The 20,293-nt window shown below is 40.6% G+C and overlaps 1 protein-coding gene across 2 annotated transcripts in view; it reads left to right on the top strand.

The window, feature by feature from the left end:
* The window catches only part of Skd (mediator complex subunit skuld), a 30,165-nt gene that overhangs the window by 4,825 nt on the left and 5,047 nt on the right, over nt 1-20,293 (top strand). The window contains exons 2-10 of one of the 2 annotated variants that reach the window (XM_070314785.1): nt 9,639-9,984; nt 12,847-13,015; nt 13,472-13,617; nt 13,726-14,158; nt 15,314-15,463; nt 16,829-17,399; nt 17,568-17,774; nt 17,925-19,703; nt 19,913-20,249. In XM_070314785.1, the coding sequence (XP_070170886.1) occupies nt 9,639-9,984; nt 12,847-13,015; nt 13,472-13,617; nt 13,726-14,158; nt 15,314-15,463; nt 16,829-17,399; nt 17,568-17,774; nt 17,925-19,703; nt 19,913-20,249 (4,138 nt within the window). The remainder of the gene's footprint in view (nt 1-9,638; nt 9,985-12,846; nt 13,016-13,471; nt 13,618-13,725; nt 14,159-15,313; nt 15,464-16,828; nt 17,400-17,567; nt 17,775-17,924; nt 19,704-19,912; nt 20,250-20,293) is intronic. The other variant, XM_070314787.1, reaches the window with a different exon arrangement.

Below are 20,293 nucleotides of genomic sequence, written 5' to 3'. Positions count from 1 at the left end.
AGACGACGTGTAACGCCGTTGATGTACACACAACTTACGAGCACCGCACCGACAGGGAAGAGTTACCAAGAAACCGCTCGCGGCGGTTTTTGTGCCTGACGGTCTCGTGTATTCGCGAGTAAAACTCGAGCGGTATGGCACGTAAGAATAATACTCTCACACAGTGGTACTCAATTTTATGAGACAGCGACGCTGATTGACGAGAAACGCGGGTCAATATCGCGCGACTCGATCGAATTAATTCAGCGTCGGGCTAATAACGCATACGGCAGATAATAACACGGCCGATTAGCGTAATTTACCAAGAATTTTCGCCGGTTCCGTCATACGCGACGTTGAGGCATTGATAAAACGTGGATTCGATTTAGCGCGTTTCATTGAAAAGAAAATAAAAACGCAATTGCGTAGTTATTTAGCGGAACGCTTCACCGGTCGATTAACCAAAGTGAAATTTCTCATCGTTGAAGCTCCTTTTGGCCCAATCGACATCCTTGACATAGCTGCGGTCGCTTTTTGCGATAACACAAGGTAGCGTCGTCGGCACGAAAGATGCAATTTAATGGTTGCATACATGGAGAGTCGATTTATTCATCTTTCTCATCTTTTTCTGCTTCAACTCGCAGCAACTCCCAGCGGCAATTGTGTTGCGATTACATTTTCTGCTATAGTAGAAATCAACCAGTTTCATTGACTTCTTTATTCAATAGCAGATAATATCAAGTGACAGAGAAAGGAGAGCATTCTGAAAATTTCAAACCGTATATATACTGTATATTCCATTATTTAAATGAGACGTGTTTTATATTATCGATCAGTAAATTAATATCCATGAATACATATGCAATACATGGTTGTATTTCTCTCTCTCTCTCTCTCTCAATTTTTTACAATTCGAAATATCAAATATCTTCCTCAAAATTTTTTTATTAAAAAAATTTTTAATTTATCAGATAAATCGGTCTTAGAGAAACAGTGGCATTATTAACAAATAACATCTAAATTTAAGATAATCACAAATTTAATTTTATTTGTATTTTTATCTTCGAGTTTGACGAGTTTTATCTCGATGACGCAAAGAAAAGTTTTTCAAGGAGAAATTTTGCGTCAAAGAGAAAGACACGGATTCTTGCCCAAAGTGTTCCGTTATCCACTTCAATTTGCATCTAATATTTTATTCATTTTTTGATTCATTTGTTGAAATAAATTTATCGATCTATTGTGTAATTCGCACACGCGCATAATGTATCATTGGAAGTTATTGCAAGCTGATAGCAGAGGAAGAACGCAATTAATTTTCAAAAATCCGAGAGTTTCTCAAAAGCAAATTGTCGTGCAGAAAAATTTTTCTTTACACGTTTCTATTATTATTATTTTCTCTTACATGGTATTATTCGTTTTCCGTTTCGCTAATAAAAGATCACCCTGTATATTTCGTGTCGCGTTTTTCGCGCCGGTTTGGGAACCGCTGGGCAACTCTTACGCAGCCACGTCGTAGCGTTCCAGTGACTCCCCGCGTTCGCCAGGCGTAGGTACGTCAAGCACGCGGCACCGACGAAGTCAGTCGGCTAGATTATGCTGAAACTGGTGCTCTCCGGTAGGAGAGAGAGACAGTAGGGGAAGCCGCGGATCGGCGCGGGGGAGGGGAGAGAAGGGGGGGGGGGTCCCCCGCCCAGTCTAGGTGAAAGCCTTGCACCGACTCTTGCGAGGACGCGAGTTACAACTATAGAAGAGCCTCGAAACCTCGAGTTGAGTTTCGCTTTGCCTTTACGTGTTTCGTTTTCTTCGTACTTTTGTCATTAAAAAAAAATATATATATATATATATTGTTTTCTTTACTGATGGCAAACACAGCACAAAATAAGAGAAAATATTTAATTGATAATATTTCATTAATAATAATGATATTAATCTCAAATAAAACGATATCTTTGAGAAATGTACAAAATTGTGAGATATGTTTAGATAACTTTTATTCATCGCTTATCTTTGTCTCAAAAATTGAACAGTTGTATAATTTGTTCGGTCACCCTTTGCGATAAAGATTGCAAAACGCGATCGTTTGCAGCCATTCATCTGTCTCATATCCGGATATCCGGATATACGTTGCTTTTATTCATAAGTGACTTGCCGTATTGACATTGCCATATTTAGAAATGCTCTATCATCTTCTCGTTTCCAATACACACTTACATAAAGATATATTTTAAAAAGGCTCTTTATATATGTACAATACCGCACGCTGACTCGCCGATTGTTGTCCGATCATTGTATTAGGTTATCGAAACGTCAATGAATTAATCGCTCAAATCGGACCGAGTCCTGTCGTTATCGCGTATTTTGATATATGTCGCGTACAACGATATTACTCGTATTTCGTACTTGTCGACAATCTCCCGACATTGTAAAAATTATTGATATCACAATTATTTATTCGTTCGCTCGTAGGTCGACGCGAATTTAGGTCAATTTTTCTCCTTGACAATAATTTAAACGTTTCAAAAATAAATAATGAGAGAGGAAAGAGAGACGGAAATCTTAGGGTGAAAAATATCGAGCAATTGCGCGAATCTATGAATCCGAGAGAGAAAGAGGAGGAATCCGAGAAAAAGAGATGGCGATCCGCCTCGAGATAAAAGACGGCGATTCCGTTACTATGCGTACGGTTTCCGAGGAAAATACACCGGCGGGGCCCGATGGAAGTCGACCGAGGTGCTGCGCAGCTCTGGGCACAAAGGCGATTGTCGAGGCGAATTTTAAACTATCTAAGCCACGATTGTTGAGGGACGCGGGGAGGGGGGGATAGGGAGGAGACACACGACGCGCGGGGAAGCCCTCTCTTCGGCGCCCCCTTGGCCGATTCTCCCCGCTGAGACAACGACGGCCAGAATTGGTTGGTTGCTGCTCGTCTCAGGTTCGAAACTTCTTCGTCTCTGTGCTGCTTCTTCTCCTGCTGCATCCTTGCTCCTTCCTTCGAAATATGCCTGCGGCATAAAAATAGAACGCGCGCGAGGATATCGCGACCGATTAGGAAGCGAACGGTATACAGGGTGTCCTTCACTAAGCGCAACTCTTTTAAAAATCTATCCGATCAATTTAATGTTTGGATATATAAACGCGTTAATGTTTCTAATGAGATTTACATTGAACTTTCCTTTGATTTTTGTGTCAATGTCTCAGAATGTGCAATCAACGATATAAAATTTACACGTGCAAGAACGCTTTTCAACGAGAAAATTTGTTGCAAATCTTGAAGAAACGCTCTGTAAATTACAAAACTTTTTAGCATTGTGCAAATCACTCGCGTTGCATCGCGTTTTAACAATTTTACCATACTAATTTCGTAAACAGTTTGTAAATAAGTCTATTAGCAAGCTATAAATGCATATATGTTATCGATATGTTCATTACGCAGTCACATACATATGCATGCATTTTATGCGAATGTAGTGAATATAGTGTTTCCAAATGTAGTTGATATAATTGATATAATAAATATTAATGATACACACTTTAAATATTAAACACAAACGTTAGATTGCTGCTATGTATCGCGAAATAGCGAAATCTAAGCAAGACTATTGCATTACGACTATTACCGTACATTCGAATATACGTTTCGCCCACGTCTCGTCGTTAATTATAGATATCTCATTCTTTCGTAGCGAAAGGAATTTTGCATACGATTGCGTTTTTAGAAGTCCTCGCGGAGGATGTGTGTCTCCTTTTCGAAAAGAAAGCTGCGGTTAACAGCCTGATCTTCAAGGTGAGGTAATTCAAGCATCTTTCGTATAGCGGTGCTCGTACACGAAAGAACAGTATGGAATAAAATCTGACATTACTAATGACGCACGATGCATAATGCGTTGCCTCTTGCGGCGAATACTCTGCGGTTTTACGGGATAAACGGAGTGAATTTCGAGTTAGCCTTAACCAGTTTACTCATATAGAATGGAAATTTACAATGACCGCGTATGGAGAATACGCAGCTCTATCGAAAGTATGAACGTGCATCTTAAAAAATATATATTTCCTTATAACTTTTTCAATTCTACGCTCGTAATAATATATTCGAAAATAATTTTATAGAAATCGTATATTTCATTTATATTTTTGTATACATATAAGAGAGAGAGAGAGAGAGACTAAACTTGCGATTACTTTCCTGAAAATTCAGTAATTGAAAAGGGAAGAATAAAGTATTTATAAAATTCACGATGACGAAAAAATTTTTAAAATCTCGAACCATTGTATCGGACGCGACTATAACGAGATCCATTATTACAGCATCGACGATCTGCTTTCTCCCGGTCGAACAGATGATCGGCTATTTAACCTCTCCCCGTTCGTTCCGAACTTTATTAACTCGGTTTTACATCTATCAGTAAGCGACTGGTCCGTTTATATCGTCGAGTAATCGTTACGCTTCACTGTACTTAAATAATCGCGTCATCGTACTTTGGAAATGTCATCGCATCGTCTCGCTCGTAAAATTATCTCTTCGAAAACTCGATACAATTTATCTAATCTTTCGTACAATGGGATAACTTGAAAGTGAGAACTCGAGATTCGTTCTTTGCCATTTTTTTTTTTTTTTTCCCTTAACAGTGATAGCCGATTTTCAATTTTCCCTCCGACAAGCTCTTTCCTGGAAGAATTAGACGAGTTATGTTGTATAAAGCTTCGCGGATCCGGCAATAAAAAGAAGCGCGAGCCGATACGTTTGCATAGGCGATAAAAGAATCTTTGCCTCGTGGAAATTCACTTCGTCATCTTAAAGTCTATTTACAATGAGGTCTTATCCGTTTCATGCATGAAAGTATTTATATTATTCCGTATCTATATCGTCATTTAATCATATGGGATCGAATATAGTCCGTGCACGGACGTGCACGGTACAGATACAGAACATACGGATAAGTGTAAATGAACCTTTATTGTTAGAACGTTAGATCTCAGAGGTTGATTGGATCGAAGCGTCGAGCATCTCTGGCGCTTCGCACGCAGGTAACATCCAACACATTTTCAATGTTAACGCAGCATTCTTTTATTGCCGCGCGTCCTACGTTGGTATCGGGATATTCCAATCTATACTTCGGCGCAGAATAGAAATTTAACTCGAGAAAGATATATATTGGACGTCGATATATGACGAGGAGAGTTTCAATTAGCTAAAGTTTTTTGTTGAGAGAAAATCGAGTCCAAAAAATTCAAAGACTTTCTAGACGAAAGGCATACGACGTCGTCACGAGACACCCTGTATAGAAACAGAACGTCAAGTTGTGCACAGGAATCTACCGTGGTAGGCAGGCTCGCTAAGGCGGTTGTGTAGCGAGAATCCGCGAATCTACTTTCGAGCGAGCGGCTCGCGAGGAGAATTCTGCTTCGTTACGCACACGCACGCGACGTAATGTTCGTGCGGCTTTAACGGCGGCGGGCGTAAGGAGGGCAGTAACAGAAATGGGAACCTATAGCATACGGAGGAATGCTCCCCGAGTACCGTAAATACGTTGCAGCGCAATAAAAATAGAATGCGGGATACCCCACATCGATGATATGTCATATCGAGAGATATTTTAATCGCGAGACTCCAACCCTGCGCGCGTCTTACCGTATTGCGCGTTTACGTTTCTCTTCGCTCCGTGCTTTATCATTGCCGATAATGATACCTGTTAATTTTCCGCTCGGGCGAAATTACGGTTTCTATGTGATTGATACCGCGCATACAAATTACCACGTTATATGCATAAATTACGTACGATCATCTTTGCAACATTTAGAAACTATTATCTTTCGTATTAATAATGACACGGTTTTCTTTTTATTAATAAATATTTTAATACAAACCTTTTTAAAGAATAACAATATAATTTTATTTTGTACGGTACAGACTTCACGATACAAATATATACGATATACTCGCGATATATAGAATTTACAAATATTTCATATTTAAGAGATTGTTGTTTACACATTCAAAATTTAATGCTTATCATATGTGACCATTGAAACGTATATCCCCTGAACTACTAAATTGTCACGATACAGTCGCGTCTAGAACGGGGGGGTCGCGCGACATGTTGATATCTGTTGTATCTTCCCGTGGACGCACGAGAAAAGGGTATAGGGGAACGGAGGAAAGAGCAGAGGAGAGCACAGAAGGAGAAGGAGGAGGAGGAGGAAGAGGAAGAGGAGGCTGTTCGAAGGTAGAGAGGAGCAGAGAAAGAGAGAGAGAGAGAGACACACAATGGCGCGCGTGGACGGATGGTTCGAGGGGATATGGGGGTTCCCCGAGTCGAGTCGAACGCGCGAGTCCACGCGGGCGGCCTTGCACGTCGCCTTGCTTGTATTGATCAGCGGGCTTGACAGCCCCGTAGCGTTACGGCGGGCGCCTTCGGTATTCTCTCTCTCTCTCTCTCTCTCTCTCTCTCTCTCTCTCTCTCTCTCTCTCGTCGGAGCGGTCGGTGCGCGAATATTTTGTCTCGCCACCGTACCATGGTGGGACACACACACACACATATATATTTACACATGCATACGCATCGGTGTGTAACAGGCGCCACTACGCGGGCGATGTCCCTACCTTCCGACGATGTGCGATATGCTGTGCTCGTCCTCTCCGCGGAAGGCGCGGAGCGTATCGACCGATCGTTACGCCTCCACGAGACTCGGCCGCCACGTACCACGCACTCTCGAGAAAGAGATGCTTTTCTCTCATCACGAGGAGACAACGAGTGGTAACCCGCGCGATCGTCCGAGATTCTTGTCTTCTCGCGATGAAGCGATCGCTTTACGTCGATGAACGCGATTACGTCGATTACGCCGGTTATCGATAATTCGGCGCTCGTAAAAAAATCTAAATTGCAACACGAAAAGATAGCTTTGATGCTACATTTTTTTTATACGTTGCTGTCTCGTTGGAGACGTTGGATACGAAGAAATAACGCGAGAATCTTTGGACGAACCTATCCTAGCTCGGTCACTGACAAGCGCCATCGTCTCCAAAGGCGATGCCCTCGATTTTCGGAGGAAATTCCTATCGATCCTATCATCACGTTTCGACGAAACTTAACACGTCCGCTACTATAACGAAAATATATGACCGGGTCAATGCAGAGAACGCTGTGACATCCTCTCTTTATTTCATCATCAAATAATCGACAAATATTATTTTATAAAGCTATTATCGTACTTTTCTGGGGGAAAAAAAAAAATAATGCGAGAAAACTGCAAGAGATCTCTAATATAAACAAACTTTAAATGGTCGTACTTTGATCGTAAAAGTAATCATTTTATAAAGAAGCATCGCGTGAAGATATTCTTTATGAAGATATATCTTATTTTATTCAAATCTGTGTACTCTTGCAATGTCAAATTCTTTCGATGTTAACGCTCGCATTACGATACCCGAAGATACCACCGAGATCTTATTACCTGCCTGTGCCGTGGCTGTATACACATTTGAATCGTTCTGATTATGTCAGCTGGTTCTTTGACGTAACAAGACGCCTGGCACCGATTGGACCGCCGGCGCGCGCCCACTCCGCGACTGTACGCGCGTGCGCGCGTTCGTGTCTCTTCAAAGTGATCCGAGCCTTCGAGTGCATCGGCAATGGCGTCGCACAATATCCACCATCCTTTTCCAGAATGTACATATGGATGATTACCATAAAAGAGAGTAAAGAGACTCTGCTTGAAATTTTTGTATTATTGTATTATATATATATATATATATATATATATATATATATATATATATATACATATTACACATAATATACATATCAAAATTGCAATAAGATGAATTAATATACTCGAAGATTCGCCGCGCTATCGGAATATTTACTGGCGCTTTAATTGACAAAATTTTTATACGAATGAAAATGGAAGAGGGAGAGAGAGCGACGTACATATTCATTACGCTGCTCTCTCGCGGACACTCGTCGATAAGCGTGCGTGTTTATGAAATGTTCGTTGTCGCCTTTGTCATCAATCAGAGTTTACGCGCGCGCATCTCGGAACAAGGCGCGAAATGTGTCGCGCACGCGTGCGTACGATCGACTCCTATGGACGCGCGTCTATGATTCGCCGTTGACCGCGCGACGAGACCTAATCTCAAGGGACAACGGCGGAAAGCCCGCGAATCAGGTACGATGAAGATACCAAATCGGGGTGAATGGACTCCCCCCTCTCTCTCTCTCCCTCCCTCCCTCCGTCTCTCTCTGTCTCTTGTTAACGGAGATAAGACGATTTTCCGTCAATGCAACGCGATAAATACGAGCGAATCGGGATCGCGGCTTTGACCTTATATGTTGCGATCGATTTTGTGCACGCATGTTATTTTTAGTACGAAAAAAATCTCGGTGTTGCCGACAGCTGTGTATGTTTCTCATTATATTATATTACGAATAATCAATAGAGAAAGTAAACGAGGGCTTCCTTCTCTCTCTCTCTCTCTCTCTCTGATGTTGAATCGTAAAGTGAAGAGAAGTGAGAGAGCCTGAATGCGTGAATATAGAATGGCAATTATTTCAAGTATCGGTAACTTTATATACCAATATTTTAATTAACTTTGATCTCTTTTCGAAGTATATAGCTGAAATAGAAATGAAAATATCAATAAATGTATACGTAGGAAAAAATTGATTTTCGAAAGAAAACTTCAACGAATAATGCGTAGGGAGAAAAGTTGAATGGTCATCTCGAAATATAAATCTATGTCGGAGAGAAAATTGTTGAAGCAGTCATACGTTATCTGAATTTTAAAACAATTTTGCCTATAATGTATAACTTTGCAAGATATTTTGTGTTTTGCTAGAACGTTTCTATTTTTGCTATAAACGCATCGATTAAAATCGAGTGATTTAATGTCAATCGGGATATTGAATATTTTATAAGGTCAAGTCGCGTTTAATATAGACTCGAAATGCGTGGACAGATAATGGATCTTAGGTGGTACAGTTTGAAATGGATTAATCAATCGAGCAATTAGCCCCTGCGCATGCCTAATTATTTGCCGAGACCATCGCGCGCGATACTGCTATATGTATATGTGATAATATGTTTGAATAAATTAACGACTTGTCACATCGCGTGACAAATAGAAACACTGCCGTAAGGTCAAGGACCGACCCGATGTTGCTTTCTCGACGATCAAGAGCCGCTACATACGTGTATTTTACTGGGTAATGCACGTTTTGCCGCGTTCAAAGGATAATTTATTACCTTGCGATTTAACATCTTCGTTCGCATTCTAAAGTCAGCAATTGGTCACGGTCAATGTTATCTTTTGTTCGATCATAGATATTCTTTACATTCACATTTCTATTGATATTTTCCATAAATCGGATCGATTGTACGAGAAATCTAGAAAATTAGATCTTGCGAATTATAAGTAGCAATAGAATGGATGAACAGAGAATGGGGCTTTTAAATCAACAAACCATTAAAGAAAAACGGTTCTGTACAAGCGATTTATCGTTTGATATGTCACTCCTTTTTCGTTATTATTAATAAATATATTATTAATATAATATAATATAAATAGATATACGTGTATACAAGTGTGTCTGAATATAATTCCATTTACGCATTCGAGATTTTTATAGACGAAATCGCTAATGTTGCTTCTTATCTTTCAGACATCCCTCTGCGGTATCAAATGGAGAAAGCTCGTATGGGGCGAAGTGGCAGGTGGATTCGGTGGCACTCCTCTCGAGGATCCGGTGTTGTCGAGTTTCTCGCGATGTTTAGCTGGTGACATTCTGTGCGTGTGGCGACGAGTGGCAGCCACGTCGGCCACTGCCGGCCCGGCTGCTGCTGCCAACGCCGCTTCGGCGCCCGGGGCTGGCATCTTCGACCTGGGCATCGCGCCCTCGCCCGCGCCCCCACCGCTCTCCCTCACCGCCGCCAAGGAGCTCTGGATCTTCTGGTACGGCGAGGAACCCGATCTCTCCGGCCTGGTATCACCGGAGCTCATCGCTTGCGGTGAGTATAATATATCTCCGCCTTGCCCGGAAACGTGTCTTGCCAACACCGAGAGCTTCGTCCCCGGAAGTGGAGCCTAGGGATAGCTTAAGACCACCTCGCTAGATTACACGCACGGTAATTTATTTTTTTTCGAACTTGTTTTTTTTTATTTATTTTATTTTATAATAATTTATTTATATATTCCAGAGCATTCTTTAAATTTTTATCATATATTATTCTTAGTACAAGCAGGTTATTCTCGGCATTGAAGCAACAGATTTTAGGAATAGAATCGATAGAGTCGATTAAAAGCACATGAAAACGATTGAATCGTTGATGAGGGAGGCAACCTCTTGATAATCTACATTCATAATAATTGAGGTGCACTATATACGGTATATCGTCTACGTAGGACTTGGAAGCAGCAATTACGCGGTGTTTATACGCCGTTGTATGTACGGTGCTTTACCTAACGCCAGCAAGGAAACCGTGACTAAGCTAACTTTTATTACGTACTTTCCAAGAGGAAGTTTCGACACGTAAGAGACACGACATTGCATTGGCAGATTTGCAAACGCGCTCTTGATGGGCTCTTGATATGAAATATGTTTTTTCATCGATATCGGAAACAATAGCGTCAAAGCTGCGGAAAAACAGAACACGATTAAAAGTGAAATTCGCGTTAGTTAGTTCTTAGATTACCGCGATAATCATCGGCGTATATAAACGCGCTACCTCGAATGAATCATACATAAAATTATCACTCGCAACTGAAGTGGGTTTTTTCTTTTTTTTTTTTTTTTGGCCGTCAAACGATTCATTTTTATTACGCACGTGCAACACACGAGCTGCTGTTACAAACATAACGTAAATGTTCAAAGTTCAATTGTTTAAAGTTATTTCGTGTGAATATATTATTTCCATATTATGTAAATTTTTTTCGTGCCGTAAAAGCAATATATTTATGTCGTTTTCAGAGATGAAAAATCGGAGCCGAATGACGTACGTTAAAAATGTCTGTGTAATTTAAAGCCGATAAATATGCGAAAAAAACTTAAGCAATAAGCGTACGGATTAATCGGAGATTTAACAAATGAAACGATAAACAAATTGATCAATCGCAATCCAACATTCTCAAGAATAATAGAATCGCTCAATGCTGTCAATTCGTTTACTGCTTGAAAAAAAAATTTTTTTTTTTTTTACGTACGCTGTGACTCTTATTGTGCTCTAGTTCTTATCACTCGAGTATTCTAGCGTTCTAATCGACGATGACTTCTTCCCACCGTGCTTTTGCATGAAAAGGTTGCGTTACAGCGGTGCAACGTCGTGCAACGGACCAATGTTCGAGCCGCGCCGGACCAGAGACCAGAGACCCGGCGGCGTTTCTCGACACGGGGTCGCTGAACCATGCACTTGTCTGCAACTCGCAACTTGCAGCGCGCAACGTATAGATACACCGTGTTGTGTGCATCGCGCCGCGCGCTGCGCCGGAGTGCACCAATTGCGAAACGACGACTAACCGGCCGAACCGTTAAGATTAAAAACGTATAGCATCATGATAAGATCGACGGCTCGCTGTCGTAGAATCAAAGCACTGATCGGTTCGTAATGGTTCGTACAAGTTTGAAGTAAGCTGTCGCCCATCGTGTACGCGTCTCTTCGCTCTTATCGAACAACGATCTTTTTCTTTCGCGAGTGGAGGATATTATTAATTTATAATGCTATCGAAAGAATATAGAATTCGTTAAAAAAACGTAACCGCATCGTTTTCTTTATTTTGCACGCAATAAATTCATATATCAGAATAGATATCGGAAAATTACGCGAAAATTACACGAAGCTGATAATCTCTCGGTAGAGAGAAAAAAAAATTGCGTTTTATTTTTAAGAATAATATATTCTATCGTCACGCGCGATAAGGATGTTTGTTCGATGAATGTTCGGATTTTGGGAAGCTGTGCAACGCGGCGGCTACTGTGGCTAGTGGTCCATGAGAGATGCAACTCCCTCAGGCTCCGGTCATATCGATCGATGGAACACGTGTTCTGTCCTACCCAGTGATTCTCAATGGTACGATACGCGGTAGAGGAACGCGTTGCCGCGCAACGCGCGTGATTATAAAAGACCATCAGCCAAGTCATACTACGATCCTGGAAATTTCTCACATTAAACAACTTTGCGTTCATGCATTGAATTATTTCTATATATCGTTATAGTTTAGGAAAAATACGCGTGTATCTTCCGAGAGAGATAGACCTTTTATTTCTAGTGGAACAATATAACGAAACATATCGTTAACAAAGAGGCATAAACTCGCGAAGCCGTATCTCTTTGCGTTTCGAAGCGTTTGCGTGAGAATAAAATCAGGGGAAAGCTAATACGAGCGAGACTCGGGATTCTAGAATTTTTCAGTTTTCTCGGTCAACTTCTCCTCTGCCTTCCGCGAAACGCTCACCGGTCGGTCGACGCGATTCGCTGTGATTTTATACGCGAATCGCGCATTACTTTCACACTAAATTTCGCCATCATTTGGATGCGCGCGTGCCGCGATCGTTGGACATATATTAACCGGACCGGATTTTATTTGCTTTATCGTATAAAGACTCTCTCTCTCTGTGATAATTAAATATGTAGTCGCGCGGAAATATATGTTTACAGCGTTGAAAGGAGACATCCCGTTTTTCCCCGCTTAATTAGAACAGCAGCAACAGCGTATAACTGTTATTTCTGTGTATTTTTGTAGAAATCGATCGTCCGTACAAAGCGCGCATTAGAATATTCTAATTTCTTTACATTGTTCATTGTACATAAGCTCAAAGAGCAACGTTATAACTAAATCGTTCTTTTTTATAATCTTGTCATTTATTGTCGTTACAGAAAGTGAACAGGGTTCTTGGGAAAGCGGATTGTCGTACGAATGCCGGTCACTTCTTTTCAAGGCTCTGCATAACTTGATCGAACGGTGTTTGCTATCCCGTGACTTCGTTCGTTTAGGAAAGTGGTTTGTGCAACCTTATAATGGCTACGAGAAACACCGTTGCAGCAGGTATGTTTGCTTAACAATAACATTTTTATATATTTGTTTTCAACAAATGTTAAGAAATAATATTTTGCTTTTATGTCGGAAATATACATATACTTTGATATAAGAGTAGAGAAGTATATTTTATATTCCTATATACCTTGATACGTGAAACCAGGTACATTTGTGACATAGAACGTATAATTCTTATGTAGATCTTCATGCGTCATAACTCAGAATTGTGTCTAATAATTTTATAAGTGTTTAATACGCGAAAAAGATTTAACGTAAAATAAAAATAACGATATAAATTATCGATAGAAAAATATATATTTCTGATATTTAAACAACAGTCACGAATATCTAGATAGGACACATAGGTCCCGAATATTGCTTTATCGCTTGATATGCGTATGACGGCGAGTACAGAAAAATTCTGAAATCCATTGAAATCTTTATATGCGTTGATTACTTTTGCAGCAGCCACCTGTCGTTCTCATTTGCATTCTTTGTCCACGGAGAAAGTACTGTGTGTGCAAGTGTGGACGTTAGGCAGCATCCTGCGGTGCGACATCTTACAAAGACATGTCTACAACGTACCCAAACTTCTCAATCCGGTGTCAAGGGTAAGTTTGTTACGCAAAAGGAAAGATCCACAATCGTAGTGTTGGCATAATTAAATTGTTAATTTATCATCGGCGTATTAAACGTTTCTTCTTATTTTTGTTCCACAGTGATCCTAGCCCCTTACGGATTGGCGGGCACATTGACGGGTCAAGTGAGCCGTATGGATAGTCAACTTCTCGAAGAATGGAAACATTTCTATCCGATCAGTACCAGCAGTAACCCGGAGACCGGGCTTCCGCCCTTCGTGGAGGTTCTCGTCGGTGGCGTGCGCATGCGTTATCCTTCTTGTTACGTCCTGGTTACGGATATGGATGATATGTCACCCGAAACACCTCTCTCACCACCGAGTAGTCCCGTCGCTTGCGAACGACCCCTCTTAACGCAACAAGAACTGAGCGCAGCTACCGAATTGCCGGAACGCGTGTGGGCAGAATGTACTTTGAGTTCGCCAGTGTCCGCTTCCAAAACAGAATCTTCCATGGAATCTGAAACCTGGACGTTTGTGGAACCGACGCAAAAATCTTCCTGTTCATGTTCGAAGTAAGCCTCATTTTTAATTTTGATACATCGTGCGAAAGACACTATCTTTAGATTCCTATTACTTAGATTTCGATTATATACATCGTAAAAATTACTTGTTTACTATGTACAAGTTGATAAGATAATTATATTATAATATATTAGATTGTTTTAATTATTTGTATACAATCGCAATGTAATCCAAAGCCAATTATGATTTTTTTTATAATATATTGAACACAATAGTAAACATTCAATTTTTACATATATTGTGTTAGTTGAGTAATAGTAATAATTGCCATTATATTGGTTTCTGTTTGCATGTTATAGCACAGAGTATAGAAATGTAGAATATCCAAATCGTTATAGACCAGATAGTAGTGTGTGATGGCTGTTGTAATGTATGCATGGAAATTTAGTCTTTGAAGATGACTCAAATGCAATTATTCTTAGTGATCAGCTTGTTAATGCATTTATTATTATAAAGCTATACACACATGCGCATACACATGAGTCTATGAAATTTCTTATTTATAATATTGGAGTAAAAGAGAGACACAAATAATATATTTGTCACATAATAACAAGATAAAAAAGTACTACGATATTATTATACGTTGCATTTGAGTTCTATAAAAAAATTTATTGTTTAGGATTAAAAGTTATTAAGATATCCATTTGATTTCAACCAAGCTAAAGAGCTCTGAAGTAGAAAATGTTTAAATGAAAAATGAGGTGTAATTTTTAATCGTCACATACATATTTTTTTATATGTTAGAGGAGAAACTAATTTAAAATGCCACAGTATAAAAATATATCCCTAGTTAACAATTTTTCCATTTTAACTAGTGATTGTTTGACTATGTTTAAAGAATCGAAAGAGCATCAATTGCACATCTTCAAAAAACAAGAACAATGTATTAGAAGTAAGAAATATAAGTCATATCACTTATCTCTTATCTCCTAACTTACCTCTGAAACTTTCACTAAATATTTGTTTCGAGAAATCTTTTTTCACTTTATACTGAAATTATCAGTTTAGAGAGGGTAATCTCTCTTATACATATATGCTACTTTACGAAATTGATAATTGTTGCTTCAGGACTCTATAAAATGAAATGATAGAAGAGATATTGTTCACAAAAAGAAACAAGATGTTAAATACATCGGTTGCAGGTATACGACCCCCGGGGGTTGGAAGAGCCTGGCCTCGTCTCAGGTTCAGAGGGAGAGGGTAGATAAAGGTGGACGGAGGGTCATACCGTTTCACCGACGCTCTACCACTCAGTGGGACGCTTGTCCCTCTGTCCCTGCTAATGCCCCCAGGTGGGTAATTTCTGTGGGTCCCGAGATACAAAGAGAAAGAGAGAAAGGATCATCTTTGTCATTTCTTCTCTTATGTTAGTCACTGCAATAACGCCAATTTTATATATGATCATAATGATTTCCCATAACTTCACACGCAGATTCATTGCTTTCGACAGTACCATCATATAAATTCGTCCAAATAACTCGACCCGATGCACGATATAACGCATTAATCAGATTTTATCAATCACTGTTCTGCAAAGATTTAAAGCATGCGTCTTAATAGCAATCGTATCACGCGTTAAGAAAGGTGAATGGCAGACTAATATTTTTACACTTGAGACGATAAAATTGTGCAAATCTTATCTCACCAAGTATTTAAAACTTTTTTGCTGGGTAAATGGGATCTCGTAATATTATATTAATGTCATGAATTCTATGGTAAAAGGCTATATCAATTTTTTACGTATACTCTAATGAGATGTATATATTTAATAAGTACAGATATGTATTTTACATGTTAAGGAATAGATATATAGCAAATTTATACAAAGCACGTATTTCTTTAATAAATTATTTATATAAACTTATTATTTATGTACTATTTTTCTAAGAAGCTAAAACAAGGAACAAAACTTTCACGTGTTAACGAATTTTCACATGTAATTTATCGATCTAAGTATTTCCATGTGCATGATTCAGTAACAGATGTTATCTAAGCTTTACATATGATTGATAGTGCATTCCAACATATATTTCTCTTTTATTTAGTTAATTATTTTGCTATATTATACATATAATACACATATAGCAAATAGAGTTTGCTTTGCATGTGACTATTATGCCTAAAGTATTTCTAGCATTTATCTCACTTTACGTTTTGATTTTTGATCCATCTGTAACATATATCTGTAACAAGCTTCCATCCATACTCATGCACATCTTGAATTTCAACAGGTACAGAATATACTTCTTGTTAAACGATTTATCATTATATTATGCTGTAAAATCGTCAAAAAAATTATATATTAAAGAAAAATTAATAGAAATTTTTAATAACTAACTTAAGAAATAACTTAAAGTAGTAATTTTAAAGCAATCACGATCTATTGATAACAGATACATATCATAACCATAATTTATATATTTAAATTTAAAACAAATTTAAAAGATTTTGGATAATTTAATTCTCTCTTTCCGAGAAATGCTAACAACTCTCTGGTATGTCATTTTAGTCTTCCTTAATTATCTTCGCTTATTATATGCCGCTTTTAGTACTTTCTCTCATTCATACAACATGAGTACTAATTTCGTTTTTGCGATTATAAGATTAGAGTCATGAAACATATTTATATGTATTCAATCTGTTTAAAAATCGAACAGGTCGGTACTAAGTAGAACGGAAGCACCTAGTACACCACCGGGCGGTCCTCCTTCGTATTCGCGTGGACCACCAACAGGAGGAGATTGTCTACCGGTACCGTCAGTTGGCTCACCAGGTTCTCCGGCACCGTCACCCCTCCTGACTCCGCACTCTGAGCCGGCGTCAGTTCCACCCGCGGAACCCACGATGCCGACTCTCAGTCCGCAACCACCACCCAGTCACACAAACACTGCCCCACCTCTGACCCCATCGCAAGGGCCCAAGTCCATTTCTTCCGCGTGCAACAATCAGGTGCACAGTCCATCGGTTCCCGGGCCGATACTGAAACGACCGGTCTTGGCGTCCAGGGAATATGAAGGCGCTCTCTTAGATGACGAGCAACCCTTGTCTTGGCTGTACGATTACTCGCTTCAGGAGGCATGGCTGAATCATCCCGTGAAGCGTTTCAAGGCCACGAGCACCACTGGTCCCCCGATCAACCGCAGCAACATTCTATACCCACCGATGAACTCTCAAACGCTCCAATCTCAAGTACCTAAGCTGGAAATTAAACAAGAACCTATCGTAGTTGTAAGTGATATTATATAAAAGACAAAATTAGGTCAAACCGAACATATTCAAACGTATCTAATAGTAATCTGCTTTACTCTATTTTTCTCTACTATGCTTTAAAATGCTAGAAAATATTAAAACAAACATTTGTATTATATTAACAAATATTATATTTTGCAATGTCAGGCTGAATGTATTGGTAGAAGAACCGATCCATACGAATTTGATGCGACGGGTGAAGAAAATGGCACAAATGTCGATGGTCTCAGACGACAGAGGGATGATCCGTCTAAACCAGGATCTCTCTTTACCAGCGAGGGTCTTCAGCCATCCTACAAAGATTTAGATCAAATATTTGACAATTCTGACGCTGATACTTCCAGTGACGAAACGGTAAATTTGCACCTACTTACACTATTATAAATAGTTAAATTAATGTAATTTGATGTTATAACGACAACCAAAAATGGAAAGTTGGCTGTATAATATCATATGTTTGCAAGATATAGCAGATGGTGAATAAAGTGTATTTAATGGTTACAGAATTTGAATCAACTACAAATACAAACGCCGCCCGGTTCGAATAAATCCGGTGGATTGCATGAGGAAACGAGAATAGATGGTACGAACAAGAATAACAATCGAGGAGTTACAGTTCTACGACCAGAGGAGCTTTCCAAGATGTTTCCTACTCCACCTTCTTTAGAGCATAATCCGGTCGCATCGCCTTGCCAGTTGAGCGATCCCCTCATAGACCAGACTGAACTTCTAATGCCCACGCGTCCGCTCAGACACTTACCCGACATTTATCCTAACATGGGCTCTCCACAGGAGGAGCCGATCGATGATTGGTCATACGTGTTCAAACCGGCAGCTATCTGCAAAATGGTCGGTTCTTCCAAGTACGCACCCCTTACGAATCTGCCTAGCCAATCTCTGCCATCCATCACACTGCCATCGCACTGCGTGTACAGACCTTCCTGGCAGTGCAATCCTGCTTCCACTAATCAGGCGGACAAATCTCTTCCACCAACCAGATCCGGACCCGTACAGCAGCAGCAACAACAACAACAACAACAGCATCAACAGCAACAGCAGCAGCAACAACAACAGCAGCAGCAGCAGCAGCCTTGTCCTTCAAGTCCAGCGCCACCTTACCGCTCGGCCACCCTGCCTGGTAGGCCGCCGCCGCCGCCGTACGACCAACCAAGCCCGGCTACCTCTACTACTTCCTCGTATCTTAACAAAAATCTCAACAGCATCGAGGCAGATACACCGGGACCCGCTCGTGCGCCCGAATCTAATTCTCTTATAGTGAATATTCTCTTAGGCGACACGGCACTCAATATCTTCCGCGATCACAATTTCGATAGTTGCAGCCTGTGCGTTTGCAATGCTGGACCCAAGGTAGTGGGCAATATCAAAGGCGCCGACGCGGGTGTTTATCTCAGCAATTCGTGGGCGGGCTCTGCACTTTTCCAGGACGATGATCCGATTAGATGCAGTTGCGGTTTTAGCGCCGTGGTGAATCGCCGTCTCGCGCACCGGGCAGGCTTGTTCTACGAGGACGAAATGGAGATCACAGGTGTCGCCGAAGATCCGGCGGAGAAAAAGAAGAGCTCACTCGCCGCAGCGGCGTGTCCTGGCGCGAAAGCAACTCCGGATGGTCTCGACATAATATCGCCCAATGTTCTCGAATTATTACGCGAGCAATGCCTGATTGTTCAAAGCTCGGCCAGCAGTCTGTATCGAGCGGCTAGGATATGTGCCACCACAAAAAGCTACCCGACGCTTACGCCAACTGTCAACACCCTAGAATTCAATGATGGTAACGAGGTTTGCGTTGCGGCGCTTGATCAGGGCAAACTTGATGGCGCGCACAACGAGAGAGTCGTGCGCGTAAACGGTGTGCACCGATGGGTGTTCCTCAGAGCGCGTGGTCCCCAATGTAGCGGCGACATTGTGCGGATGATGAGGTCGCTACAGCCACTGCTCCAGGATGCGGTACAGAAGAAATGTACCACCCGTATGTGGGAGGCACCGTACACCGTTGCCGGACCACTCACGTGGCGGCAGTTTCATCGTTTAGCCGGGCGCGGCACCGATGATCGCTGCGAGCCGCAACCAATACCCGCTCTAGTCGTTGGATACGATCGCGATTGGCTGTCATTGTCGCCCTACGCGATCTGTTTCTGGGAAAAACTATCATTGGAGCCATTTGCCGGGCCCAGAGATATCGCCTATGTAGTCGTTGCACCCGATAGCGATTGTATTGTCAGTAGAGTCAAGTCGTTCTTCCGAGAACTGTCCTGCACATATGAGGTAAATGTGTACATATATACATATATACAAGTATATTAATTATCTTGTATAAATAATCTTGATTTAATACTCAAACAGCAATGTGACAAATTCATCTTGATGAATATCCAAGTTGTATTTATTTTTATCTGCTTTAAATGATGTTTTTGTTCAATCTTTTGCTTAATCTCATCTGTAATAAGATATTAAAATTTTTTAATTCATTACAGATTTGCCGATTAGGAAGGCACACGCCAATTTCGAAACAACTACGCGATGGAATCCTACGCGTCGGCAAATCGACTGTGCAGAAACTCGCAAAGCAACCAATAGATGAGTGGTTCAAGTTTTTGGGAGAGAATCAAATAGGCGAATTGTTGAGGCTGTATGCTCAAGTATGTAATCATCGGTTAGCCCCATATCTGACACAGGTTATACAAGACCGTAGTTTGTTAGATCCTGGTGATTCGCAATCGTCCAACAAACAGCAACAGCAATCTACTATTCCTGTTTCCGATACTATGCCAGCTACACCCGATGTATTAACGACCAAACCCGAGTCTGTTGGTACGTTTTATCGTTAGATCGTATTTTGACGAGATAAGTTGAGC

The sequence above is a fragment of the Polyergus mexicanus genome, unplaced genomic scaffold (genome assembly GCF_030449975.1).
Source record: "Polyergus mexicanus isolate NDT 795.1 unplaced genomic scaffold, iyPolMexi1.0 SCAF_2, whole genome shotgun sequence".
Classification (NCBI taxonomy): domain Eukaryota; kingdom Metazoa; phylum Arthropoda; class Insecta; order Hymenoptera; family Formicidae; genus Polyergus; species Polyergus mexicanus.
Note: the sequence above shows the minus strand (reverse complement) of the source record. Positions and strands in the feature narration are given on the sequence as shown.